This window comes from Henckelia pumila, chromosome 4 (assembly GCF_033568475.1).
Source record: "Henckelia pumila isolate YLH828 chromosome 4, ASM3356847v2, whole genome shotgun sequence".
Lineage (NCBI taxonomy): Eukaryota > Viridiplantae > Streptophyta > Magnoliopsida > Lamiales > Gesneriaceae > Henckelia > Henckelia pumila.
The window spans coordinates 143,979,101-144,006,502 of record NC_133123.1 but is presented as its reverse complement, the minus strand read 5'-3'; the positions used below and the strand labels follow the sequence as shown (position 1 = coordinate 144,006,502).

The following is a 27,402-nucleotide window of genomic DNA, read 5'->3' as shown; positions in this document are numbered from 1 at the left end:
TGCATTTAATTTCCATCTTCCCACTCTAAATACTTCATATGCGAATGACATTATTCAATGTATTATATTACAAAGCTCGAAACGGATAAAAGGGGTGTTAGCTTTAAAATACATGAATCCCCAAAAACATCCTATATGAGTAAAGTTTTAGGTCCTTTTAGCATAAATTAAAATTTCTCCTTCATGCAATAGTAAACTTTCCATTTTCTAGTATGCGACAATCTCATTAATGACATCCTCCAAAATAGCATCCCCAACCTCCGTCCATATTCCCTCTTTGTGCTCCTCAAAATCAGCACTCCATTCTTCTGCAGATGCCAAGAAATCATAATGCAGATGATGAATTATGTTTGTGTCATGTATTGAATCTTGACTCCATAGCCATACATTTTCACAAACAAGTTTCCAAAGCTCCTCAGCTCCCAAGATTTTTTTCGCATGCTCTTGTCTTCGGTAGTTTTCGATTACTTCTCTCACGCAATCGATCAAAAGCTGCTTTGTTTGTCGCAACGCCCTCTTGTTTCGGATGTGCTGAGTATACGGATTCGAGACCGGTATCTGTCGCAACACTTGACCACCATCATATGTTGGCTGCTTTGATTTGAACTGGGATGCTGAAGTTGAGGATTCCGCATGTGTTGTCTTCTTGATATTACTTTGTTCTGTTCCAAGTTGGTCAAATAAATGATGGAAAAACGGTGTCATGGTTCAAGAATTTTAAATCATAATGGAATTACATATACTTCACCGGGTAAATTAACGAAAAATGAAACTTAAGAGATCCTTCTTTGTCGCCTATTAGATTGGTAGATTGTTATACAAAAACCGTATCATTTTACATTTTCAAGAAAATTGAACTTACTGAAATGAAGTGGTGAAATTTCATCAGATTCTGCAACTTCTAGAACTGAGACAGGGCTGAGGTTCTGCCTGTTATCTTCCACACGTTCCCATTTCAACTTACCATCTGCATCAACCTGTTAGTGTCATGGAAATCGGACACGTGAATCGATGTTCCTACATGTCTGACATAAAGAAAGATAACTACATTCTGAAACTATTTGCTCATCAGAAAGAGCAAACTTCACCTCTTCTTCCAAGAAAAGTTTGCTGCTTTCTTCTACACAATGCGGAGAAGAATTGAACACGATTCTGTTCCTTTCCGAAATGAGCTTATCATCCCTGCCTGCATTCTCTTGAGCAGCAACCTGATCTTCATGGCTCAAATTCTTGATTTTCAGGTTGAATGATACCGAACCGAGCTGTTTAAATACAGCTTTCACAAAATTCGAACAATTTGGTATCAAATTTCTTCTGTTCTTTAGGCCATATCTTTTCAAGATTCTATCGGAGTTGAGAAAATGGGATCTTGAACTGAGGCTTGGTGCACCTTTGGTACAGCCTCTTTCGAGAAGATAGACCTCCAAAGAAAATGGCTCTTGCTCTTCTTGAAGGAATTCTCCAAGAAAATTTGGCATGGTTTCAAAAGTGGTGAGTGGGATTTGGATGTTGCCAAGTTTGATGGATTTGGATGAAAGAAATGGAGGGGATTTTAAATTCGAGGGCTGCTAAGGACAAAGAGCTTTAATGATGAAAGAAAGACAGAATTCTTGTTAGTTTTGATCTGAACAGTGGCAGAGGATTGGAGATTCTAATGCCTAGAGATATAAATTGGAGCATGGGTATAGTACAGTATAGACAAATCACATTTTGGAAGTTTTGGTGTTTAAAAACTCTCACGGAACAGCATGTAAAAGTATTAATTTTATTGTAAATATGAACAACATATCTTACCGTTAAAGATTCGTGATGTCGTCTCATAAGAAATCTACATAATATATTATTTGCACATATTCATTCGTTCTTTGATTTTGGATTTTTATTTTTCATTGTCTTTTTATTATCGACCAATTAGTGTGGTCATCTTATTTTCTTAATTAAATTCAATTAACGAGGACAAAACATTAAATTTTATTCTTAAAAAAAGAGCTTTAACCCTTGTTCAAATTTCAATTCACCACGTTTAAGTATGTATGTGCGTTAATTAATTTATTATTACATGTAGACATTTTTGTTCGCTAAAATTTCCTCATTAGACTCCTGAAGACATCCCAAATAATACATAATCGTATGTTAAAGGGAATTTAATATATATAGATACGTGCACGGAAAATAACGTAAAAATGAATAGTAGTGGTACATGGCATTGCTGGATTTGTCTCTACTAAAAATGCACGTACACTGTCTGTTACTTGTAATTTGCAATGGTCCCTCCATATTATTTGTCATCGTGTTCCAAAGGCCCTATCTCATATTATTGTTGCGGACCAATGTTAGCTCTGGAAATACTAGAGTACGGTTCAAAAAAAGGTATAAAATAATCCAATATTTTCATGAAATGATGCCTTTTATTTTCGTTGGAAATGATCCACAAAATTCTGGGATACTTTTATTGGAACAAACGATTTCATTATCACTACTTGTCACTTTTGATCTATTTGAACTTGATAAAAGATACATAAGCAAGATGGACTAGCTCCTTGCACCTTGATGAATCTAATCCTTCTTACACTGTGTTTTGGATTTGGCCGATTTGCAATAATTAGAAGCCTACAAATTCAGATTTATATGAACATCAATCCATTACAAATTCAGATTCTTTTTACAAACAATTGACAGCCTAAAAAGGATTAGAAAGGGCCACTTCCTATCTATTTCCATTATTTTGATGCAAAAAATGGGAGAATAAAACTTAGACCTCTTCCTATCTATTTCCATTATTTTGATGCAAAAAATGGGAGAATAAAACTTAGACCTTACTTTTCATGTATGGTAGCCAAATAAAACAGTTGTATTAGTGATATGACCAAACCAATTTTCTGAAACCTATCATGTTCTATATTTAGTCTCCATCACCAAGATTGAGAATTATCACTGCAGTGTGCGTTAAGTCTTGTGGTGGTTACTGGGTAAATCTTTTATCTAACAAAAGGAGATCTGCTCTTTGATTTTGGATATGGTAATGAATACAACTGAGGCAGGGTGAGATTCTACTTTGCTCATTGGCAAACTAGTATGCAGTAATTAATACCACCCATAAGGATTTAATATATTTCGAAATATAAAATTCATATGTTTTTCAAAAAGAATTGTCATAGTAGGCCAAGTATTTGTGGGTTTGGGTATGGAGGGTTAGGGGTTCCAAGATTCAAAATGGTCGCAGTCACAGCCTCACCGGAGGATACAGGCCTTGTAATCGAGTGAGTTGAGCAAACTCAGTGTGTGATTACATAGAAACATTCCCTGAGCAGATAAATTCAATTCATAAATGAAGGGTTCGGCTGGCACGTTAGATAATATGGGGCATTTGTCACGACATAAACAACACAGGCCATGCCAATATTGTGGTCCTTTCATTCACACATAAAAGCATTCAAACAAATAGCCCACGATTAAGTTTCAATGCAGGCAAATGTCTCTGCAGCTTGCAGGTGCAGTGAGTGACATTTCAAAGAAAATGATAAAATAAAAAGAGATACATACTTCGAGAAAGCTACATCGCATTCAAAACAGTATACTCAAGCGGTCTGTTTTTGTCGCCATTTTGTGGCTGCTTCGATGTGTAAAAAATTCAAATAATACAAATATTTTTCCTATAAAATATTGAATTTGTAGTTCGAATTACACCCATAAAACTAAATAATAATTAGTAACGGAAGAAATCCTTGAGCAAACCTTCGGATTTTGAAATCTTTTCTACCAAAATACACCCCTCGTCACATGCACCAGAGATAGTACTCGCACATTCCAGTTTTGTGGGCGTATCATAATCACATCCTATCATCTCAGGTCTCAAACTATATGATATGATACATTAGAAACATAAACAAATTATGTTGCTATATGACAATGCAATTGATTTAAAACATGGAAATTGAATGTGATACCGAAATAGTAAATGTGTCTTCAAGATCAACGAGATTGGGATAATGAAGACTTCATGGTATCAAGTATAACTTTGAAGTCATTGTGGAAAGAGTTTAATGACCGCTGTCGACCAGCAAATGCAATGCTAAACAATTTGATCTCTTCTTCGAGTTTTTTCCTCCTACGAACTTCAGTTTTCAAATCCTGAAACACATTATCCTTTTGTCCTGTTACTAGCTCGAGCATTTGTGATAAACTGGAAATTCGTTGAACTAGCCCTTCTTTATCTTCTTTCACAAGATACAACTCCCTTTCCAAGCTCTGATATTTACCCTCAGAAATCTCGAGAAGCTTGTTGCTTATATCCCTCTCATTTTCCAAGTCATTGTACTTTTGTTTGATTGTTGCGACTTCATTTTCTATTGCCTCCTTCCAATAAGCAATTTGCCCTCCCAAGGTATTTAACTATTGTAAAATGTTGTGAGAAACGCAGGATGAAACGGTAACCAAGAAATCCATCACGAAAACATGAGAGAGACCATCATTTAAAACTCAATTGAACCGAAAATGGAAAGTCAAGGAGAAAAAATAGAATCCAATTGTCAAGATGGAGACAATTAAGAAAATTGGCTTCGGAAATCTTGGTATATATGTCAAGGGAGTTACCTTGACTTCTGTGCTGATAAGGGAACCCGTTGTGTTTTCATCCTTTAGATTTGATGCATCTGGTAATACCAATTTTGATATTGTGCTATTCAACCTCTTACAGAGCATACTACATTGCTCTTGAACCGACATATAATCAATCGTGGGGGATCGTTCCATGCCAGCCATTGATGTTGATAGATGAAATTCTAAATTTGAGAACAGGCACAAGCCAACTTCACTTGTTGTCGATAGTATTTGTGCAGCTGCAGATCTCTCATCTGGGATAAGGTCCTGATCATGCAAAAGACAAATATTACCATTTAGTGGATGTATACAATTAAATGAACGATAGTAGAATTATACCAAGGCATCACCTGTAAAATAGAAAAAACTCCCTTGTAAGCATCTTTACAATTTGCCACGATCTCACGCAGGTTTTGTGGAAATTCCCTAATGTGCAGAACCTCTTGCTGAAGTTCAGATACCTCTCTTGTCAATTGGTTATTAAATGACACTTGTTCGGCATACTCTCTCTGATTAGTATGTATTGAGGCATAAAATGAAGAATATGAATAAATAATTTGAGGAACAAACAGAACACTATTTTCAATGCATTCCATTTACATAGCACTTTTTGTGATGGGACAAATTATAGCAGCAGCAACAGACCTTAAGTTCATCTCTTTCCTGAACCATAAGGTTCAGCTGTCTTTGGAGATTTTGAATCTCTTGACTGTGATTCTCCATTGAGAGATCCTGTGATAGACACCCAATATAAGAACATGCTTCTTCCCCAAGTCTGATAAATAAATGAATCAGAAAGTACGTTTTTAACTATAAAATATTATCAGCATTGAACCTCACAAAATAATGTGATTTCTCAGAATTACAGACTCGTTCCAAATTCATAATCATGAAAAGCTCTTGGGAATAGGTAATAGGAAATATTATTTCACTATGTTTGAGATTTAATACTACTTGCTATATGTATTAGACCTTCAATCACAGGTTCTGGAGAGAAATCTGTGTCCTTACATATAAACTAGTTGTCAACTGATGATTAAAGTAGCCTGCCATCAACAATTCCCAGGACAGTTGTATAGAGTAAAACACAGCATTGGCAAGGTTGATGGACAAAGATGCACCAACCGTTTGAGTCACATCAGTTACATAACAGAAAGACAACAAATAATATGATAATTCAGAGCGAACAATGACAATGAGATCAGAAACTTAGGCAGCCAGATGAATAAATACCTCATTAGATGGAAATGATTGAACTCTCCTTGCAGGAGTCATGTGGAGTGTATCAAGGTCAACCATGAAACCTTTATTCATCGTCATCCACGTGTCTTCATCAGCAAAATTACTAAATGAATCTGGAAGTGGGCTAAACTCGGATTGGGTCAAGTGCTGCGATCTCGTGGCGACAAATACATTTGAAGCTGCTTTATAACATGGGGTACTAAAACCTTTTCCTTGGCTTATGCTGTGACTATCCATGCTTCCATCTTGAAGGCACATTGTGACACCATTCTATAACCATTATTAAACGTTTGTTTGAATCAATAAGATTGCTGATGAGGGGTTCAATAAAAGTAAGCAAGAAAAAGAAAACGAGTGGAATGTTATGTATTCATAATGACAAATAGAAAGAATAAGATTATTTCAGGTGTTCACCATGACCAGAGATAAATTGCCTTGGTTTGTGGTTCGCGCAATGGCTAAAATTTTTCTTAGTCAGCTTGTTGGTATTTGCTACATCAAATTACTTGTGGGAGAGTTATTGAAAAAAAAAACTACTTGTGGGAGAGGAAGTACAAATAAGACAATGAAACTGAAATTGAACCATCATTCATGCAAGACCAAAGTCATTTAATGGCAATCAGAAAACCTGCCAGGAGGAACTGTGGTGTGCTTGTGATCAAATATCAAGGTGAAAACCGAGAAAAATAGTGAAAAAGTACAATAAATGACTTTAATAAGGGTTCAACGGGTCAAAAGTAGCTTAATTTTGCGTGGTAAAGAAGAGAGGAAAATGTGCTGAAAGTAAAGCCTTATGGGCATCTCTAAGTCTTACCTGGAAAGAACCGTCCTCTGAGTTTGACAAAGAAACCACATCGCTACGATGGCCAATTTTCATATTCTGTTCCATGATGCACTGATCGTGCACTTTATGTGATCGTCTCTCCTCTTCCAATGCTGTAGCCAGCTTCTCCCTCTCCAACTCATACTGGCAAAAGGTTAAAAGAATTCTATTGTGAGAAGATATTAAAATGTTTGCAAATCCAATAAATACATAAAAATTACCGTAAGCATCTCATTCCTCAGTTTCAGGATTTCTTGCTCTAAGACTTCTGCATGAGATCCCTGACAATAATTTTACCGAGATTATTTAGTTGCAAGTCTACGTCAAATATATAGCAAAATCACAGTTACCTGAAGTTTCCTCCTTAGTTCCTCAATTTCTAGTTTTTGTCTCTTTAGCAAGGCAGCATCTGTCATTATCTGATATTACATCAAAAAAAGATTAGCTACACCATCAGGTTCAAATAAAGGATCCTATATCAATTCAGGGTACTGACATCCTGCGGAAGGGTACTCTACAAAAGGATCCGATAATACTAATGATTAATTCTCAGTCATGCAGCACCAAGCAAGAGTTAGACTGAATCTTTGGTAGGCAGGAACAAGAAATCACTAATTTGAAAACGATAAACCACTACCAAGTAAAATGCTGTCAAAATAAAAGAAGAAAATCTAATTATTTTGATTCATAAGCTCATCTCTAAATCATCAATTTCTTTACTCGATGATAAAATTTTGAAAATTTCTTCCTGTTATACTGGAAATTTTAAATAAATGAAATCTTATTTGCTGGAATTTGATTCAGTCGTATAACAAATAGAGACATAGGTCTTTGGTAGGAAATATGAATTTGCACACCTGAAAAATCTCAATATAAATGCAAGTGTTAGCAAGTTTATAGTTGATTCTTGACAAGCCGTATCTCAACGATGGAAGGAAGGAAAATAACATTTACAAGACAACTTTACAGACCTCATTCACTTGAACACAATTGGTGATTCGTTTTGCTCTACTAGCAAACTGGAGAGTTCCTTTTGTCTCTTCTACGTGAACCTACAGATTACATCGTTTCCACAACTAAATATGATATTAAGTAGATGTAATGGCAACATGAAAAAATAAAAACAGCAATGAAAAACCTGTTCTGGTGCAACAGTGCAAATTATTGAAGTTTTCGCATTACCACCTAGAGCAGGTTGAAGAATACGAGTAAGCTTGCTATCACGATAAGGAATGTGACCTCTACACAAGAAATTGGATGAGTTAATAAACATTTATCACTATATCTACTGACAGACGCTTTGGCTATGGACTACCTTTGTTTTCCATCCTCACTTAATTTATTGATAACATTACCAAGAGCCATCAAACTCTTGTTAATGTGTTTCCCTTCTTTCAGGCGAACGCCCCCAGCCTGGGTTTTAGCAACTCTTTCAGATCCAGCTAAGTCAACCAAGTTCTACATCGAAGAAATTAGACAAGCAAAACTCTTTCAGATGCAGAGCTTAAAATACTAATAAGATATATATATCATTGGATGAAAATCAAAACAATTGAAATTTTCCTTCAGTACATTTGAAAAACTTCTTAGATAAGTATGAAAAATAGACTCTGACTTTCTTTTAACATTTGGTAATGCTAGTTTGTGTTATTGTGTACATTGATTGTAGTTAGCCAGTAGCAAGGAAACTAACTAGAATCCGTTCACTTTAGTAAACCAATTAAGTGGAAAAAAGTTGGTGCGTTTTGAATAGTTCTAATGTAGGATTACGAACCAAGACCGAGACTCGAATAGCATCATCCGAACTTGAACTCTTGCTGGAGTTGGTAGCCTTTTGATTGCTTTCAATTACCTGTTCATGGTAAATAATTAACACTGGTGCTATAAGTGGGATATATAAAGTATTTATTTTAAGAAACGAACACGACAAGTAGAGCTACTCATAGACACAATCGGGAAATTCAAGAGCATACTGCGTACAGCGTACCATTCTAAAAATAGTGTGTGATCTGCTACTGCGAGCATTCATGTTAGTATCACCAAAATGCCTACCAGCTGGTAAAATAAAAATAAACAATATTTGATTTGGATAAGTAAAAGGACTAAATTCAATTTATTTTAAATTGCATTCTGATCCAAAGTCATACCTTCTCCAAGTTGGAGAAGATTAAGCACTTGATTGATGTTGTTTACAATTTCCTCTCTGAGGCCTGCAACAAATACTCCACGCTGGAGGACAAGAAAAATTAACCACCTTGATGTATTAAAAGGAGTTAGTTACAATATAAGTTTTGTATCCATAAATCACCTCTAAGCTCTCATGAATTTGAAGCTTTTGATTCTCCACCGCAAAAAGGTCAATGATGTCTTCATTATAAATTTCCATATAGGAAACTCGTATTAGAAACTCTCTGTCAGATGCCTAAAACGCAAAGGTTATATTTCATTAGAATAATGATAACAACTTCGTACTGTTGCAAAAAATAGGATCGGAACAATGTTTACTATTGAAAAAAAAATGATCTTTATCACCTGCTGAATATTAGCAAAAATATCTTTTACTGCCCTGTGGATAATTCCAGGATCATTGTCTGTGCCATTCATCGTAAAAGTCTTCCCACTACTTGTTTGTCCATATGCAAATGCAGTTCCTAAATTATAATTCGTCATCATTATAACAGCAAGAATTTAAACTGGATCAACATATCATAACCACACTCGAAAGAGATGTCTAAGTTTGATGACATCATAGGAAAGCACGGAGCAACTCAATAAAAGAAAATATTTTCCTTCAGATATTAACTATCCTTAAACTAGTCCCCAACTATTGCTTCAACAAGCTACAATGTCCAGATTAAACAGAATATATTAATAAATTTACACCAACTTCATGTTTGACATATGTTCTTACATTTTTCTTCGGCATTTCATACACCTTAAGCAATTAAATTGGCCTAGATAACTCAAGAAAAAGAAAACTAATAATAGTGATATGTGCTTACCGTTGAATCCTTCCACAGCAGCGTGGATAATGTTCTTAATAAGAAGCTCATAAACGGTGCCGTTACTGCAATCCTGGTCGAATACATGATCTACCAAAAAACATAAATTAAGCCATCAGTCCACAGATCCAACTCAAAATACTTTTAAAAACTTTAAGATAGTTCATAAAATTGCTTACCAAAGGCAAATGACATTTTAAAAACTTTAAGATAGTTCGTAAAATTGCTTACCAAAGGCAAATGACATTCCAGAAACTGGAGTGTTATGAAATCCATGGAGCGAAACACAATTATTTTCAACTTTCCAGCGAAAGGAATTTACCGATTCCTTAGATGAAGGTCTCACTCTCACTGCAACGCAAATCTTCTCCATTTTCAAAAGGGCAGCGAGGCACTAGATTTTGTTTTTGAATAATTTGGAAGCTCTAACGGGCGGCATTCTGTATTTGCAATGAATTGAAGAGGAGGAGTTTACCAAAATGCCCTTATATTTTTGGGCTGCTACTTTCGGTTTAGTTTTATTTGGACCTGTTAGGTATTGGGCTTAGCCATTGATTTTTTGACAGAATATGGTGTTTACGGGCCTAAGCGAAGTATATCCATCCGTGGGTCTGCAATTATATTTGGATAATGTCCATTGATTTTGCAGATTCCCGGTTTACATGCTATAAGGTAGTGTTTGGGAGAGCTTTTAGTAAGTAATTTTTTTAGCTTTTTTTCACAAAATTTTTAAATTGTGTTAAGGAAAAACGTAAAAGTGTTTCTTAGAAACTCTCTCAAACACTACCTAACTAGCGGTGAGCGTTTGGCTCATTAGGTTAAAAATCGAGCCGAAAAATTAAATAAACTCTAATATTATTCAAATAATATTTTTAACGAAATAAGAATTCAAAATAATCATGTATATATATATAATAAAATATGAAATTTAAGGTTTTAAAAATAAAAAATTATTTTATCACAAAAAAATAAAAATTCGAAAAACAAGTGCGTTTTAACTGCTTAGATCGATTATTGATCGATTTTGACGTGTTCTGGCCGATTTAATCGATAAAACGGTCCTTAAGTATGTTCCGAACTAGTCCAATGATCGGTTCTCGATCGATCCACTATAATCGACCAGTCCAATCCGATTTTGAAAACACTGCATTCCAGCACACTAATTTTTATTTTTATTTTTTGACAAGAACAAAATTTTATTTTGAAAGGGAGCTTGTCAGAATTTCAAGGACTTATCCGACAAAAAAATTGGCTAGGTGCGATATAGCTGCAACATGAGATCAAATTGGGCCTGAGTCTTGAAATATACTTTGGTTTTGGGCTTTAATTGCTGATCCATTATAATTTATGAACATTAACGTAATACCGGTAATTTATACGCATAATATTTTTTTCCGGGACTAATTAGGAGATATTATAGGTAAAAGTGATATAATCAATGATTAAGTGCACTTGCTAATTGGGTCTCATCATTTGTCAAGTGATGCACGCCTCTCCCTTTTCAAAACACACATTTGAATTTGTAATATCGTAACATATCAGATTCACTATTGTTCTTATTGGATCAATATGAGTCTTTATAACATATTTATGTCTTTACTCACACGCACTTCAATATTCGATTTTTACTTTCATAGAGTTGGTATTGTTGTTGCCTGCGCGTAGGGCCGCCCTCCACTCTCGTCCCGAGATGCTAAAGGGCTTTTGTTTTTGGGATAGACGACAGTCTTTTGCTGACGCACGAACTCCTGAAAAAAAGATTTACTTTTTTGATATGAGTGACACCTAACAAATTTTTTAAGTTCTTCTCAACCGTGTTGACTCACACCTACACAGTCTCATAATACATTTCATTTTAGTACGAGATCGGTTCATTCATGTTTCCCTCCGCCTAGAAGCCTGCCAAGAGTCGTTCCTTGTCCGTGCAATCTTTTGACACCGACGATCACTTTCTGTCCTCTTATCAGTCTCGAATGTCACATATGTTCAACTAAAAAGCTAAATCATGGCTTGACCACACTGCTATGAACTCGTATTTACGATATTTATAAATGCATATTATGATTTAAATCATTATTTTTGTTAAAAGTTGAATTTAATAATCTTGAATACATGCATTCTCTCTCGTGATGAATACTTAAAAAGAATAGTTCTGGATTAAATTCATCGTAAAATCAATCATAGGTTCAGTCAAATTCACAGAACTTGTGTGTTTTTCAAAGAGATGCAACAAATAAAATTAAACCATGATGAATATTTAATTGTGTGTCATATGATCTAAAACTAATTCCATAATAATTCAAAAAACCCCAGCATGCACGCGTGATGCATTAACCTTACAAAATGAATGATTAACGTAGACCCCAGCCACCATTCCAAACTTTTACACAAAATTAATTTAAGAGATAAATAAATAAATAATAAGTTATCAATTAATTAATTACATTAAACTTCCGGCTCTCCTCATGACTAGCACAATATTCTCTCCTCACTAGCTAGCTAGCACTAATCTTCCTTTAATAAAATCTCCATTCCTCCACCTCAAAAACCATGGCTGCCACCTTTTTCTACCTCAGAGCCAGCACCTCAACCACCGCGCCGAGGCGGAGTTGCGCCAAGCTCGATGGCGTGGCCACTTGGCTCATGAACGGCTTGGCCGGGGCGTTTTTTGCATCGTTGGAACGGTGTTCTTGCATCCGAATTTCCACCCACGAAGATGATTTCGGATCAGATGAAGCAACTGACATACCTCTGATCTTCAATGAAGCCAATTTTAGAGGTGATCACCTGCATCCGCACGATGGAAATCTCAGGAGACGAAGAATAGGCAAAGGTAAGAAAAATAGATCAGTACTGTTCTGATTCATTTTTAATCAATTTTAAAAAATTGTCAATTCTCTGTGAGGTGTATGGAATATTAAATATGTTTAATCTCTATTCTTCCTCTTTTTTTTCCTGGTTCTGCAATTTATCATATAATAATTAACGATTTATAACGTTTGAAACAATGGTGTAGCATACATGTACGTAATTGAGGATGTAAAACATTTCGTTCGCCTTTTTTTTTTTAGTGTGTAATTGTATACCATAAATGAACAATATCGGCTAAGAGATCCAGTGGAGAATTTAGACTCTGAAAGCTCGAGGTAACCGAAAAAAAGGAAATAATATAAATATTTGGAAATCATATGAAAAGTGAATGAGCAAGCTCAGCAGGAACCACTCGCCTTTATTTGTTCGAAGGGTATATTTTGCTTTTTCTACAACGATGCAATTTGATTTTGCACAAATATCTAGAAATCCTTTTTTAAAAAAATAAATAAAAGTGGCACTAAAGTTACTTTATATATATACCATAAAAAATGTAATAAATTTATGGGAGAAAAAAGAAAGTTTTACTTGGCTTTTTTTGCAATATATATATATATATATATATATATATATATATTATATATCTTTATTACATTATTAAATTTGAGACACCCAAAATAATTAATTTTGATATCATGATCTGTCTTTTATATCTTTGTCTATATTTTGAATTTTTAAGTTAAATCATATAACTCATATCATAAAAATTAATATAAAATTTTTAAATTTTAACATAATATCTCGAATTCAAAACAAAAGTTATTTAACAAAAAAATAAAATTTAATATGTATACACCCGCAAAAAAAAAAAGGGCACGTAATTTGTTAGTTAATTACGTAAGATGCTCGCAAGCAATATAATTTGGCGCATAATAAGTATCTTGATATCAAATTTAACTGATCTAGACGTTCAGAATTAGATATCTACGACACCTGATATAGGATCGATGACATATGGACATAAAATTTTCCCAAACAAAATCAAAATCATTGAAATTTCACGAAATAGGAACAAGACAAACTGATGCAATACAGGACAGTTCAAATCTGTAAGATTCAATATCATTATATAACTAGAAACAGGGTGATCTTCCCCAAATCAGAAAGTTTGATATCCTAGCTGCAATCGTGAACTTGCAAGTCTTAATCATACATTCATTCGCAGAGCACCAGGAAGATCATCAGCTACTCTTTTTTTTTTTTTTTTTTCACACCTAACAGATGCCCAAACTCAGGGAGGCCAGTACAGAATGTTCATATCCAGAGTTGCTCGATGATTTTAAATCTAACACCGAAATCTCTTCATGAAGTTTCACTGGCCATCATTTCAAGAATCCAATCTATATACATGAATGTAAACTGCAGAACAACTTGTCGTCTCTTTGTCTACTTAAAAGAAGTCATAAAGTTTCATGCAGGCAACATAACCCGTGTGTTTCCCACAATGTGTAAAAACAACATGAGACACAGGGTGAGAATCACAGAAGATTTTGAACCGAAGTATCTCACTACTTCAAATCCCCTCTCAATGACCTCATCATGAACCACATTAAGAGTCCTTTTCAAGAACTCCATTGTTCTCCACAAGAAATACTCGATCACTGATCTAACAGTTTCGAATGTCACCCTGCCGGTCACATCAAGCAGAAACTTACGGTTGCTAGGCACTGCTAATGTTGATGACACGCTACCAATCCATCCACTTTGTTGAAGATCAATTGATCCATTCATCTCTCCCACTTTACCCAAAGAGGCCTCTGACTCAAAACCCTTCTTGCGTTTCAAGCTCGAAGCGTCACTGTGACCAACTATGGAAGAAGAATCATTTGATCCCAATATAGGACCTGATTTCGAACTTGTCAGCACTTGGTGAGATGTCTTAACAAGAGTTTCAACCATCCCATTACAAAGAGAAACCAAAATGCTTTTCATGTCATTTTGATGTTTCGGATTAGTCAATCCCGAGAACATCTCATCGTAAAAATTAACATCCATGGTTTTATCAAGATAAACTGCAACTGCAGTGCCAACAAAGGTCTTAATACTGTCTGCAACTAAAACCCTACATCTATCATCCGAAATCATATCTAACCATCTAGCCGACGTCATGGAACTTGACTTCATATCTAACTGACCACTTTCACTTGGTCCTTCCGAGGAACCATTACCGTAAAACCCCAAAACCAAATTTCTCGCAAAACTCCCAACAATCACAGAAACGAATCCGGTCCCAGCACGTGACATCAATTTATCCACGATCCTATCTGGAAGACTCAGTTTATCCGTTTCTTGCATCTCAATACCACTATTCCCTACATTATAACCTCTTAAAATCCCTAAAGTCATAGCTTGTGAAACGCGGGTTACGGATTCAGAAAATTCCTCGGACCGAGCAATTTTCGACAATTGCCTCAAACTATTAGGAATTTCATCTGAATCAGATTTCAGAAACTCCTTTAAATCCCTAGATAAGACAGAGATGGTCTCAGCAGAATCAGAAACCATCTCAGCCATGGAAACCAGAGATCCCAATACTTTCATTAGTCTCTCTCTTTTCCTAGCTACAGAGGGTATATGGTACACTTTGTACACACCATAAGTCGAGATTCCAACCAATCCCATTAAAAAGATCCATTTTTTCTTCCTTACAGCAGAATAAAAGCGGTTTCTCGCCAACCTACTTTCCATAAAGCTAAGATGGATGCACAATAAAACCAATTCCCAAATAGCTACAAAATTAAACGCCACCAACAAAATCAAGATAAAAAAAAAAAAGCAAAGAAAACCAACCCCGGAGCTCAAATTAATTGAACCCTAGGGTCACGCAACCAAAGAGGGGAAGAGATAATGAAAAGGGTTCTTCGATAATGTAAAGTATGAGCGATTGCGAATACCGAGGAGCCTTTTTACGGGATTCTGATTGGTGTAACGACCAAGAAATAATGAAATTCGATAACGAGAAAATACCAGACTCGTGGGAGATGAGCGTCGCAGAGGAAGAAGATATATGGGCTTCGTTGAATACTATTCAGTATTATTATTGTGGTGAGAGTGAGAATAACGAAATGGAAAATAAGAAAAAGGGAAATTGATTGAGTCCAACAAATCAATGGCCCATATTTGTTCACCAGTTGTCTGCAAATGAGACCTTCTCACGTGCCAACGCAGCTTCCTCACGTGAGCCGGGAATTTTTGGGGAAAAATTATATATATCAGTATATATGCATATATACTGATATATACACTAACACATTATACATTCACTGAGAACTTTATTCCGCTATTCTTCGTACAAAGATCCAAAATGTATTGTGTCATGTGTGCTCAAAATTAAAAAATACGAGAAGACATGTGCTAAGAATAAAAAAACACAGGGACAGAATAAAATACTTTTTTTACATTGGGAGTTTGTAGGAATCTCGGTATTTCACATGATGAGTAGTGTATACAATTACCTCTATATTATATATTATATGAATAATTTAATTTTTTGCTAAAATTTGTATTGTCTTGTCGGTACCCATATATAGAATTTAGCTTTTATAATTATTTTAACTAAATTTAGATCAATTTTTTTGGGCAAGGAAATTTAGATCATATTTGTAATTTGAAAAAATATCACGTGTCCGTAACAAACGTTTAAAATTGATATAAATACGGATATAATAGCATATATTGTGATATTACGTGATGATATTGGTGATTTACTCTTGGTAAAGTCGAATCATCAAAAGAGTATATATTAAAAGAAAGCAAGACCTTGTGAAATTTAAAATTTCACAAATTTTACAGGCGAATTTAATCAATTTATATAATGAACTCGTTTTCATTTCCTTTTTAAATGCATAAAATAATATCTATCTCATGTTGAAAGATACCACATATATATATGTAAACTGAGGCATATGAGCAAACAAAACAATAACAAATGGGAATTCGTAGTATATATTTACTAAGACCCTTATCATCATATAAAACGATGTTTGAAAGGAGCATATTATCTTATACAATCGATTAAATATATATTAGTTCTTGAGGCGAAACATACTTCGTGTTTTTAATTAGTGAAACATTTGGGTTTGCCATAATATAAGATAATATATATATATACACACTTTTGATTTTCAAGAAATTTAACTAATATTATTTGAGCATATATTGTACACAAAAAAATACACAATCAATTTAATTTAACTAAACAAATCTGAGAAACTTGTTTGATGTTTCACGTGAAGTTCGCAGCATGCATCTTTTTGCCGAAGTGTGCAAACTGCATCGCTTTCTTATTTTGAAGGACTTAGCCACAATATAATTCCTTAATTATCAAAACAAATGGATTTCATTTCTGATGATGTTTGATAAAAACGAGTGCCCGGGCTATCAAGGGTAGTATAGTGGGCTTGACGAACTGACCGGGCTAGTAGAGATGAAGTGTGGTTTGTCCCTCCTTGATCGAGATGATCTATACACAAGGGAAAGAAATGAAAGCACGTTAGTGGGACGCCAGAAGGTTTTTCGGCGGGGCCACTTCGATGCTTAAGTTAGACTCAGAAAAGTGGGCTTCAGGAAAAATGAATATAGTGCTTTGGAATTTTTGATGAACATACCTCTACAAACACCTGAGGCAAGGTATTTATAAGCCTTGGAGTGAGAGAGTCACTCCGCATTTCCAGGATAGTGGCCACGATCTGGATCGTGGGTGCAAGAGTTGCCTACGTTTACCTGTCACACACGATGAAGCCGGAAGGCTCGGGATTATGGCAATCGTGGGGATCATGCCCTGGAGAAATGGGCTTTGTCTAAGTCATGAAGACCTGGTCCTCCCGGGATCCTGGAGCTCCAGGTCTGCCTTTATACATCCCTAACGTCCCTGACTCAGTATAGCTCTGTTCACTGCCCTGACTAGCATCCCTGATGCTTCTGCTTCTCCTTAGCCCTGATACCCCTGACTTTCCGGGATATCACCACTCCTCCCTAAAAATAGTCGGGCTAGAACCATGTTCGCTGTCCTGACTAGCATCCCTGATGCTTCTGCATCTTCTTAGCCCTGATACCCCTGACTTCCCGGGATATCACCACTCCTCCCTAAAAATAGTCGGGCTAGAACCTTGTTCGCTGTCCTGACTAGCATCCCTGATGCTTCTGCTTCTTCTTAGCCCTGATACCCCTGACTTCCCGGGATATCACCACTCCTCCCTAAAAATAGTCGGGCTAGAACCATGTTCGCTGTCCTGACTATCATCCCTGATGCTTTTGCTTCTTCTTAGCCCTGATACCCCTGACTTCCCGGGGTATCACCATTCCGTGGGGCTTTAAACAAATTGTGAAATTTTGTTAAATGCTGTAGGGCTGACGTCAACCCTAGAATTTGAAGTGACGGGCAGGTGTCAGTGGACGTTACTTGTCCTTTCAACTGCCCGCATGATCATTACGCTGCCCGGTTCAACTTCCCAAGCTCATCCTTACCCTTCGATCATCTTTAAATCTACGGCCTGGATGTAAGTTCTTCACCTATAAATACTAAACCCCTTCCTTTATTTTTTACTTTCTCTGTTCACGCATTCCTTCCCTGCTTCTAAGTTTCTCCGGCTCCGGCGATTCTGCATTTCAAGCTTATTTCTTACAGCCCTTGTTCGTGCTCCGTCCTTCTTTTGTAAGTTTTTACTCTACCTTATACTCAGTGCCCCTTCTTTTACCTTGTCGTCTTCCCAAAAAATGTCGAAATCTACCTCTTCTACATCTGGTGCCAATGCTCGTGGCTCTGCTAGTGTAGAGTCCGCGGCCCTACGCCATGATTCTCCACCCCCTGTCACTTCCGGTGTCCAACCGAGATTAGCCCCTTCCTCCTCTCGTCCAAAGAAGGCCCAAACTGGGACTTCTAAGGATAAAGGCAAAGCTAAAGCTTCTGCTTCTAACCCTCTTCTTCCTTTGCCCAAATCAAACCCTGAAGGTCCCTGGTTCTCCCAATTTACCAGTACCCTACGCCCAGAATCCATAGAGGAGCTTCGAGTTATGGGTAACATCCCTCCTGCGTATTCTATTCTCATTCCCGGGCCCCTGGGCCGGGCTGACCAGCCGCCCGAGGGGTTTTATACCTTCTTCAGGGAACAGCTCAGGAATGGGCTTCGTTTCCCTGCTCATCATTTCTATTATAAAATTGCTGCTTTTTACAAGGTTCCTCTGAACCAATTTCATCCAAATGTCTTCCGTATGATGGCCGCCACTTACGTCCTTTTCAAAGCAAACAATTTGGCCATCACCCCTCTTGTTTTTCACTATTACTATGCCTGCCGTTTCACTGAGATGGCCTTCTCTTTGAACGCCCGGCAAAATGCCCGGTTTCTAGACGACACCCCCTCCTCTTGGAAGGGGTGGAAAGAAAGATTCTTTTATGTTCAGCTACCTAGTGACCGAACCAGACCCACCGAATTCTTGACTGCCCTTCCTCCCCAGCCCGAACTCCCTAAGAATTATAAGCTGGAAGAACCATATCTTCGCTCTCAAGGGCTGGTGGAAAACCAGAAGTTTCCTTCAGCCCCTCTCCTAGAGGAGAAAATCTTGAATGATTATGGGTTGGGTGCCCGGGTAGTTGATTCGGTAGACCGGATTATTGATGAGTATGATGCCCCGGCCCCGGCCTCTGGTATGCTTTACTGCTATTATGTACTTGCTTCTCTTCCATACTGTTTCTAATGTACCAATTCTTTTCATTCACGTTTTGTGCAGCAGAACCAGCCACCAAGAAAAAGAAAAAATTTCGACTAATGAAGCAGGCCTTTGCCGAGAAACGGGCAGATGAGAAGGCGGCTGCTCAAAAAAGAGAGGAAACCAAGGCTGCGGAGGCGGCCAGGAAAGACAGAGTCCTTCAACTAGCTGAGGAATGGCGGGCACAAGGGATCCAGGTCCAAGAGCGTCTATTCTCCCCAACTGGTCCTGCTCCTGCCGCCGCCCCCCGCCTTTTGTTGTAACGCCCGGGATTCCTTTAATGGAAATCGGGGTAGAAGATGAGACTGGTTCCCCTATTGCTGAACCCTCCTCGTTTCTGATCCGTAAAAGAAAAGCTGTGGGGGAACCAGACATGGTCATTCTAAGTGACCCCGAAGAGGTGGCTCCCCTGTCTCCTTCTTTCCAACCCCTGGCACCATTTTATCAAGCTGCATCGGGTTGTAGCCCCCTGGGTGCGAGGGATAATATATTTTAGGCAGGGTCCTCCGGTCGGGGAGTACGGATATTTAAAGATCTTCTAACTCCTGCGGAGCAACACTATCTCTGTCATCAAGGCCCTGATGTCAAATACTTCGAGGGCACCAACCGGATTATATCTGTAAGTCTAATTTTTCTGGATTGAATGGTTTTCTGACATTGCATTTCTTTTTAACACCTGTGTTTACAGGGGCTGCATATGCTGGTGGACAGCTATGAAGATGCGACCCGATTTGGCCGGATTGAAACAGACCGGGCGCATGTGGAGGCTGAGAGGTCCCGGGCTATCTTAGAGCTGAACAAGAAGTTGGAGCAGGAGCTGCAAATGATGAGGCAGACTCATGACCAAGTGGTGTCAAGCCTTCGGTCCTCCTTAGATACAGCTGAAAATGCCGTGCAATCTGCGCAGGCTGATCTTGCTCAAGCTCGGGTTACTGCAGGACAGAGTCAAGATCGTCTTATGGCGGTCACGGCTCAAATGGAGGCAGCCCAACAGGAAGCTTCTAAGGCTCAGGAAGAGGTGGCAGCAACCAAGGATAAGGCCGAAAAAGCGGTGTCAGCCCTGGAGACCCGGTTAAAATCTGAGGAAGAGATCAAGGCCGATGTCCTGACTTCAGCGGAGTTTCAAGAGGCTGTGGTGGACAAATCCTACGCCTTCTTCCAGATTGGCTTTTACAAGTGCCGAGATCAGTTTGAGGAGGCTGGGCTATGGTCCACTAAGCAAAAAGATTTCCCCGATTTGGACAAGGACATTGACTCCCTCCTTAGTGCCAAAGAAACTGAAGGTGTAGAGGCTGCCCTCCCTAAAGGAGATCCGACAATTGAAGACGGGGGCCCCTCTGACAACCCCAGTATTTTGAATTAATTTTTGTAATTGGGCCGTAGAAGCCCCTCCTCTTGTACTTCTTTATTCGTAATGCAATTCGTCTGTTCTCTTTATCCATTGTTTAATGCTTTACTTATAAAAGAGTAGATAGTGCCAATGGCTTATAGATGCCCTGGGGCTTAAGATGGGTGCCGGGGCCTGGAACCTCCCGGGCTTTTACAATGCCAAGGGCTTATATATGCCTTGGCCTTAAGATGGGTGCCGGGGCCTGGAAGCTCCCGGGCTTATACAATGCCAAGGGCTTATATATGCCTTGGGCTTAAGATGGGTGTCGGGGCCTGGAACCTCCCGGGCTTATATAATGCCAAGGGCTTATATATGCCTTGGGCTTAAGATGGGTGCCGGGGCCTGAAACCTCCCGGGCTTATATAGTGCCAAGGGCTTATATATGCCTTGGGCTTAAGATGGGCGCCGGAGCCTGGAACCTCCCGAGCTTATATAATATTAAGGGCTTATATATGCCTTGGGCTTAAGATGGGTGTCGGGGCCTGGAACCTCCCGGGCTTATATAATGCCAATGGCTTATATATGCCTTGGGCTTAAGATGGGTGCCGGGGCCAGTAACCCCCCGGGCTTATATATGCCTTGGGCTTAAGATGGGTGTCGGGGCCTGGAATCTCCCGGACTTATATAATGCCAAGGGCTTATATATGCCTTGGGCTTAAGATGGGTGCCGGGGCCTGGAACCTCCCGGGCTTATATAGTGCCAAGGGCTTATATATGCCTTGGGCTTAAGATGGGTGCCGGGGCTTGGAACCTCCAGGGCTTATATAGTGCCAAGGGCTTATATATGCCTTGGGCTTAAGATGGGTGTCGGGGCCTGTAATCTCCCGAGCTTATATAGTGCCAAGGGCTTATATATGTTTTGGGCTTAAGATGGGTGCCGGGGCCTAGAATCTACCGGGCTTATATAATGCCAAGGGCTTATATATGCCTTGGGCTTAAGATGGGTGTCGGGCCCTGGAACCTCCCGGGCTTATATAATGCCAATGGCTTATATATGCCTTGGCTTAAGATGGGTGCCGGGGCCTGGAACCTCCCGGGCTTATATAGTGAAAAGGGCTTATATATGCCTTGGGCTTAAGATGGGTGTCGGGGCCTGGAACCTCCCGGGCTTATATAATGGCAAGGGCTTATATATGTCTTGGGCTTAAGATGGGTGCCGGAGCCTGGAACCTCCCGGGCTTATATAGTGTCAAGGGCTTATATATGCCTTGGGCTTAAGATGGGTGCCGGGGCCTGGAATCTCCCGGGCTTATATAATGCCAAGGGCTTATATATGCCTTGGGCTTAAGATGGGTGTCGGGGCCTGGAACCTCCCGGGCTTATATAGTGCCAAGGGCTTATATATGACTTGGGCTTAAGATGGGTGCCGGGGCCTGGAATCCCCCGGGCTTAGAAAACGTTCTTGAATGAATAAACCCCTTCATTAATAGACATTAATTACAATCAATAAACAAAATATTTCTTCAAATGCAAAGCATTCCATTGTCGTTTAAGGAGGCGTCCCTGACTATCTTGTAGGTACCAAGTATTAGCACCGACCATTCTGATAAGCTTGTATGGCCCCTCCCATCGGGCATCTAACTTCCCTACTTCCCCTGCTGGATTAACCCTCTTCAACACAAATTCTCCTTCTTTGAATTCCCGAGGCTTGACTTTTTTATTATAAGCTCTCATCACCCGAGCTCTATAGGCTTCCATTCTGTGAGCCGCTTTCTCCCTTCGTTCTTCAATGAGATCCAATTCTTGTGTCCGGGCTCCTTCGTCTGTATCATCATATGCCCTAATCCGAGCTGAAGGCTGTCCAATCTCTACTGGCAGAATAGCCTCCAAACCATATACCAGGCTAAAAGGTGATTCTTGTGTGGCAGTATGCGGAGTGGTGCAATAGGCCCACAACACACTCAGGATCTCCTCTACCCAGTCTTTTTCCAATTCATGCAACCGAGCCTGTAAAGATCAAACAATAGTACGGTTGGTTACCTCCGTTTGACCATTACTTTGAGGATAGGCTACCGAGGTGAAGGCCTGTTTAATGTCCATCTCGGCACACGAGTCTTCCAATTTCTGCCCTTGAAACTGCCTGCCATTATCCGAGACCAACTTCCTTGGGAGCCCAAATTGGCATACTATGTTCTTCCACAAAAACTTTATTACTTCAGCTTCTGTTATTTTTGCCAAAGGCTCTGCCTCCACCCACTTGGAAAAATAATCCACGGCTACCAACAAGAATTTCTTCTGTGCCCGGGCTTGCGAAAAAGGCCCAACTATGTTCAGACCCCATTGATCAAAGGGGAATGAGGCCCATACCGGATTTAAATTACTTGCCGGGCTATGCTGCACATTACCAAACCTCTGACAGCCTTCACAAGACCGGGCAATCTTAGATGCATCAGCCTGCAAAGTGGGCCACCAGTATCCTGCCAACAATACCCTTCGGGCCAGACTCATAGACCCTCCATGGTTTCCACAGCATCCCTCGTGCACTTCCCTCAAGACATATTCTGTTTTCCCTTCCCCCAAGCATTTGAGCAAAGGACCCTGATATGAACGCCTGTATAGCCTACCTCCGAGGATAGCAAATCTGGCTATTTGTCTTCGTATGACCCGGGCTTGTCCTTTGTCTGCTGGGAGATCCTCATTGGTAAGATACTTGACCAGAGGGATCATACATGTATCTTCCCGGATGACCGGCTCCCGGGCTTCTATAGCAGCCACCATCTCCCTCTGTACCAGAGATTCTTTATCACCATTTTCCCCAGTGACAGCTCTTTTAGCCAAGGCGTCTGCTTCCATATTTTCTTCCCGGGGTATCTGCTCTATACTCCAAGTAATGAAACTGGCCCCAAGCTCTTCAATTACCTTACTATATTTTATCAATTTCTCCTCTCTGGTACAGAAGGTCCTCTTTACTTGCTGGACAACCAATTGTGAGTCAGAATATATTATAATATGACTTACCCAGACTTCCCGAGCCTGTATTGGAGGCCTGGAAATCCAACCTTATGGCGATTTTGATTTTCTCTTGGGTGGGTGAAACTAGGATGACTCCTACGCCACTGCCTCCAACACCACTGACTCCATCTACAAATATTCTCCATACCTCTTCCTGACCAAAATGGCCACCTCTGTCAAGAAATCGATGGCTTTAATGGCCTTACGCGGCTGGTATTCAATGTCATATTCTCCCAACTCTACTGACCATTTTACAAGCCTCCCCGAGGCATCTGGATGAGTCAGGATCTGCCCTAAAAGGCTATTAGTAAGGATAGTTACCGGGTGAGACAAAAAATAAGGTCTCAATTTTCGGGCTGTTATTACCAAAGCCAGGGCCATTTTCTCAATCTCCGCATATCTAACCTGAAAGAGTGGGTGCCCGGTGAGCCAACTTGTGGCTAAGGGCTTTGATGACTCTATGTATAAACAATCTTTTGTTTAATATAATTTACACTTTTATAATGGCATTTGCTTTATCTTTTATCATATTATTATGTTGTGACATACTATAAGATGTTTAGATGAAGACCTTGAATATACTATAGTGTATGTAAGATGTGGTGGCACATGGGGATGGCTATCATGAAACACATCTTATAGTCACTGTATATTCTAAACAGTTCCTAGTCGATTGAGCCGTCCGTTAATAAGGATAAGGATCGCTCGAGATTGAGACTAGCATTTGCGATGCCGAGTACCACGTTTTATTGGTATGGAACATAGAGATGTTCAAAGCATGCAAATGGATATTCATACGATGAATGATCGAACTAACCTATCCGGACTTTCCAAGTGGTTATCACTTATCGAGTGGATAAAGTCCGCGGTTTTGGTTGTACACCATTAGTCCTTACTACTTGAAACATCATTGAGACTCTATATGCTAGTACTGTGCTTTGACTCGTTTACCGACTCTATTGGGGTCATCAGGTGTCGGGATTGGGTGCAGTTACGACACATATAGGAGTCGATGATTTGTTGTCAAGGATTCACCACATACTTGCGAGTGTGAATATCCTATGCAATCTGAGGAGATATTAGTGTGACGAATCTCTGGCCAGAGTACATGATGTGTTTTAAGAAATGGTTTCTTAGTAGCAAATGCGATGTCACTATTTGATCTTCAAGATGCATTTCATAGTTATCGAATCTCGAACGACTCTCGATTTACCAATGGTTGTTGATTCGATCGGGATATATGGATGAAGGGACCGTACTGTACGCTAACCAAAATCTATTGGTTCTTGCAGGCACTATCAGTGATACCTAGGGAATCATGGGGCGATGTTGCTAGGCGCTCTTACCATGATTCGATGGGCAAGTCGGAAATTATTGTTCCGAGTCACAAGGAGTTGTGAGCCCACGGCTAGCTGTATCCCTGAACCATTGAGGGTCACACAAGTAATGAATTTTTAATCCCCATTGAGATAGTTAAATTTAAAGATTTAAATTTAATGAACAAAGAAGTAGGACTTCTTATATCAGAGTAGAGGAGTAAGATTTTTTAAAATGACATAGGGATGGGCATTTTTGGAAATCACTGAATTCGGATTCAGAAAATTTATCTTGACTTTAAAAGATGCAGAAATGGTTTCTGTGCACATTGGTGAAATTGGTTTATCAATCTGAGTCACGATGAATTTTATATTAATTTCTGAACATACGGGCTTTGCTTGTCAGGCTTGAACTTATGACTAATGGGCCCTAAGCTGTTAGCAGCCCACATTATAAATAAGTTATTGCAGTACAGAAATTAAATAACAGAGGTCACAAAATATTTTTCAAAAACCCTATTTTTCCCTACTGTGGCCGCCGCCCCCTCCCTCTCTGCTCGAAAATTCCGGCCTGTGAATTTTGAATTTGCAGTCTGGTTTAACGGATCAAATTCGTTAATTCTCTTCGTAGAAACTTCTGATAGATTTTCTAGTGCAATCTATCAGAGGGATTAAACTTCTGTTCGTGGACCTGATTGAAGAATTGTTCGTCCATCAGTTCCTGGGATATACAACAAGAGCAGAGTAATCTGTTGGTGTCCATAATCTCGTTTCGAGATTCAAGGTAAAAATTTAATTGTTATTTAATTTTTACACGCACAATTTAATCGTAAAGTTTTGATACCCATGATATGGAATCGTTCCATATAAAATTTTTAAACTTCCGCTGCACCGGGTATCAATTTTGATTGATCTGATCACAGTTTTCCAACAGTGGTATCAGAGCCAGGTTGCTCAGATCAAGCGATTAAATTAATCGATTGTACAAAAAATTTTTAAGCCTCGGTTTTTGAAACAAAATAAAAATTTAAAATTTTTGACGAGCAAAACACGGGCAGCGATGGTCGCTGCCCGGGGCAGCGCACGCCGCTGCCCAGCGCAGCGCAGGGCAGCGCACGGCGCTGCCCGGCCCAAGCCCCTTTTGGGGCGCGGGCTGCCCGGGATCGTCCCGGGCGGCCCGGGAAAATTAATTTTATTTTTTAATTAAAATTTTAATATGTTAAAATTCTATTTTGGTCCGATCGAAAATTGTTTTTGATTGGTCCACGAGGCGTCGGATCGAATTGTTCGAGTCCGAAAATTTTAAAATTGATTTTTGGATAAATTTGAATTTTTGGAAAATTTATAGATTTTATCCGTTAAATCAGATTTTATGAAATTAATTATTTTTGGTACAATTGATGATAAGATATGATCTTATGGAAATATTGAATAAAATATGATTTTATGTATAAAATTGGATTTTATATGTAAAATATGATTTTATTTGATAAAAAGATAAAATATGATTTTGTATGTAAAATAAGATTTTATATATGGAATATGATTTTATCCTTTTTAATTTGATTGCCATTGCATGTTATCCAATAAATTAATTTTGAAATAAATATTATTGGATAAGGATGATCGATTGCCATGACCAATTTTGTAGGTGTATGTTAGGAATTTACATTTGTTTTTATTGTTGTTGGATTTATTAATGGGCCTGGTTTATGGCCCAATATGAATTGTCATATGTAATAAAAGTGGGCCTGGTTTATGGCCCGTTCCCACCCCTTAAAATGTATCCCCTACTTGTCATAGTTATTTATTGTAAATACATTAGACTTAGTGGGATATGAAGATTTGAAGACGGAGGTGGGCCCAGCAGACAATAAAGACTGAAGAAATGTAAATTGGAAGCTCAATGTAATAGGATTGCATTGCATACCTGCATATTACCTAGGATTGGACTTAGACTCGTGATTGGCAACCACGGGTCGATTAGAAATGGAATCGATCATCCTATATAATATATGATATTATCGTTGTATGCATGTTTTAGACTAAATTGTATGAATCCCGCAAGCATACAAATTTTAAATGATGAGGCAAATTTTCAAAATTAAAATCCCTCATTTTAAATATGATTTAAAATTGATATCAAGATTAAAAGGAAATTTAAATATTGTTTAAATGTTCCTACCTTCCATCAACGATCAATGTATGAGATGCTACCCGCGGATACGGTCCGGCTCATATTATTGGGGGGGCCCGTTCGTCGGAAAGTTGTACATTGGATCGACACATGTTGTAAGTTGGGTGGAACTCCCATGGGATCGGCTCATATTATTGGGGGATCCACATGGCGACCGTCCATCACAACTTAATATTGATGGGTCATCTTGACATGTCACAATAAACGTCGTCATATTATTGGGCCCTTATTGGACATGAGGTAAAAACGTGGAGGTTGCTTTGGAAGCAATTGGGCTCTACCTTTTGAAAATTATGATTGGCTGA

General features: G+C 38.7%; 3 protein-coding genes across 3 annotated transcripts; all 3 read right to left on the bottom strand.

The window, feature by feature from the left end:
• On the bottom strand, positions 1–1,642 carry LOC140865103 (uncharacterized). The gene is made up of 3 exons (XM_073269616.1): positions 1,089–1,642; positions 863–977; positions 1–662 (listed from the first exon to the last, which is right to left on the bottom strand). The coding sequence occupies exons 1-3, from the start codon at positions 1,476–1,478 to the stop codon at positions 208–210; spliced, it is 960 nt and encodes a 319-aa protein (XP_073125717.1). The 5' UTR covers positions 1,479–1,642; the 3' UTR covers positions 1–207.
• A 1,977-nt stretch (positions 1,643–3,619) lies between these two features.
• Positions 3,620–10,039, bottom strand: LOC140865102 (kinesin-like protein KIN-7N). The gene is made up of 18 exons (XM_073269615.1): positions 9,898–10,039; positions 9,667–9,756; positions 9,197–9,315; positions 8,973–9,086; positions 8,812–8,893; positions 8,652–8,719; positions 8,439–8,516; positions 7,980–8,122; positions 7,803–7,905; positions 7,636–7,716; positions 7,015–7,083; positions 6,886–6,945; positions 6,656–6,808; positions 5,833–6,111; positions 5,245–5,331; positions 4,950–5,108; positions 4,594–4,866; positions 3,620–4,392 (listed from the first exon to the last, which is right to left on the bottom strand). Exons 1-18 carry the CDS (start codon positions 10,037–10,039, stop codon positions 3,973–3,975), a joined length of 2,520 nt encoding a protein of 839 aa, XP_073125716.1. The 3' UTR covers positions 3,620–3,972.
• A 3,456-nt stretch (positions 10,040–13,495) lies between these two features.
• LOC140863895 (protein PHLOEM PROTEIN 2-LIKE A10) lies at positions 13,496–15,593 on the bottom strand. Its single transcript, XM_073267670.1, has one exon. It carries the CDS (start codon positions 15,223–15,225, stop codon positions 13,948–13,950), a length of 1,278 nt encoding a protein of 425 aa, XP_073123771.1. The 5' UTR covers positions 15,226–15,593; the 3' UTR covers positions 13,496–13,947.
• Between the last annotated feature and the right edge of the window lie 11,809 nt (positions 15,594–27,402).

Excerpts from the sequence above, each read along its gene's own strand:
- LOC140863895 (XM_073267670.1), bottom strand. The coding sequence starts at position 15,225 with ATGGAAAGTAGGTTGGCGAGAAACCGCTTTTATTCTGCTGTAAGGAAG.
- LOC140865103 (XM_073269616.1), bottom strand. The coding sequence starts at position 1,478 with ATGCCAAATTTTCTTGGAGAATTCCTTCAAGAAGAGCAAGAGCCATTT. Across the intron at positions 978-1,088 it reads AACTTTTCTTGGAAGAAGAG|GTTGATGCAGATGGTAAGTT; the intron begins GTGAAGTTTGCT and ends TGACACTAACAG. Across the intron at positions 663-862 it reads AATTTCACCACTTCATTTCA|AACAAAGTAATATCAAGAAG; the intron begins GTAAGTTCAATT and ends AACTTGGAACAG.
- LOC140865102 (XM_073269615.1), bottom strand. The coding sequence starts at position 10,039 with ATGGAGAAGATTTGCGTTGCAGTGAGAGTGAGACCTTCATCTAAGGAA. Across the intron at positions 9,757-9,897 it reads TGGAATGTCATTTGCCTTTG|ATCATGTATTCGACCAGGAT; the intron begins GTAAGCAATTTT and ends GTTTTTTGGTAG. Across the intron at positions 5,332-5,832 it reads AATCATTTCCATCTAATGAG|GATCTCTCAATGGAGAATCA; the intron begins GTATTTATTCAT and ends TGTCTATCACAG.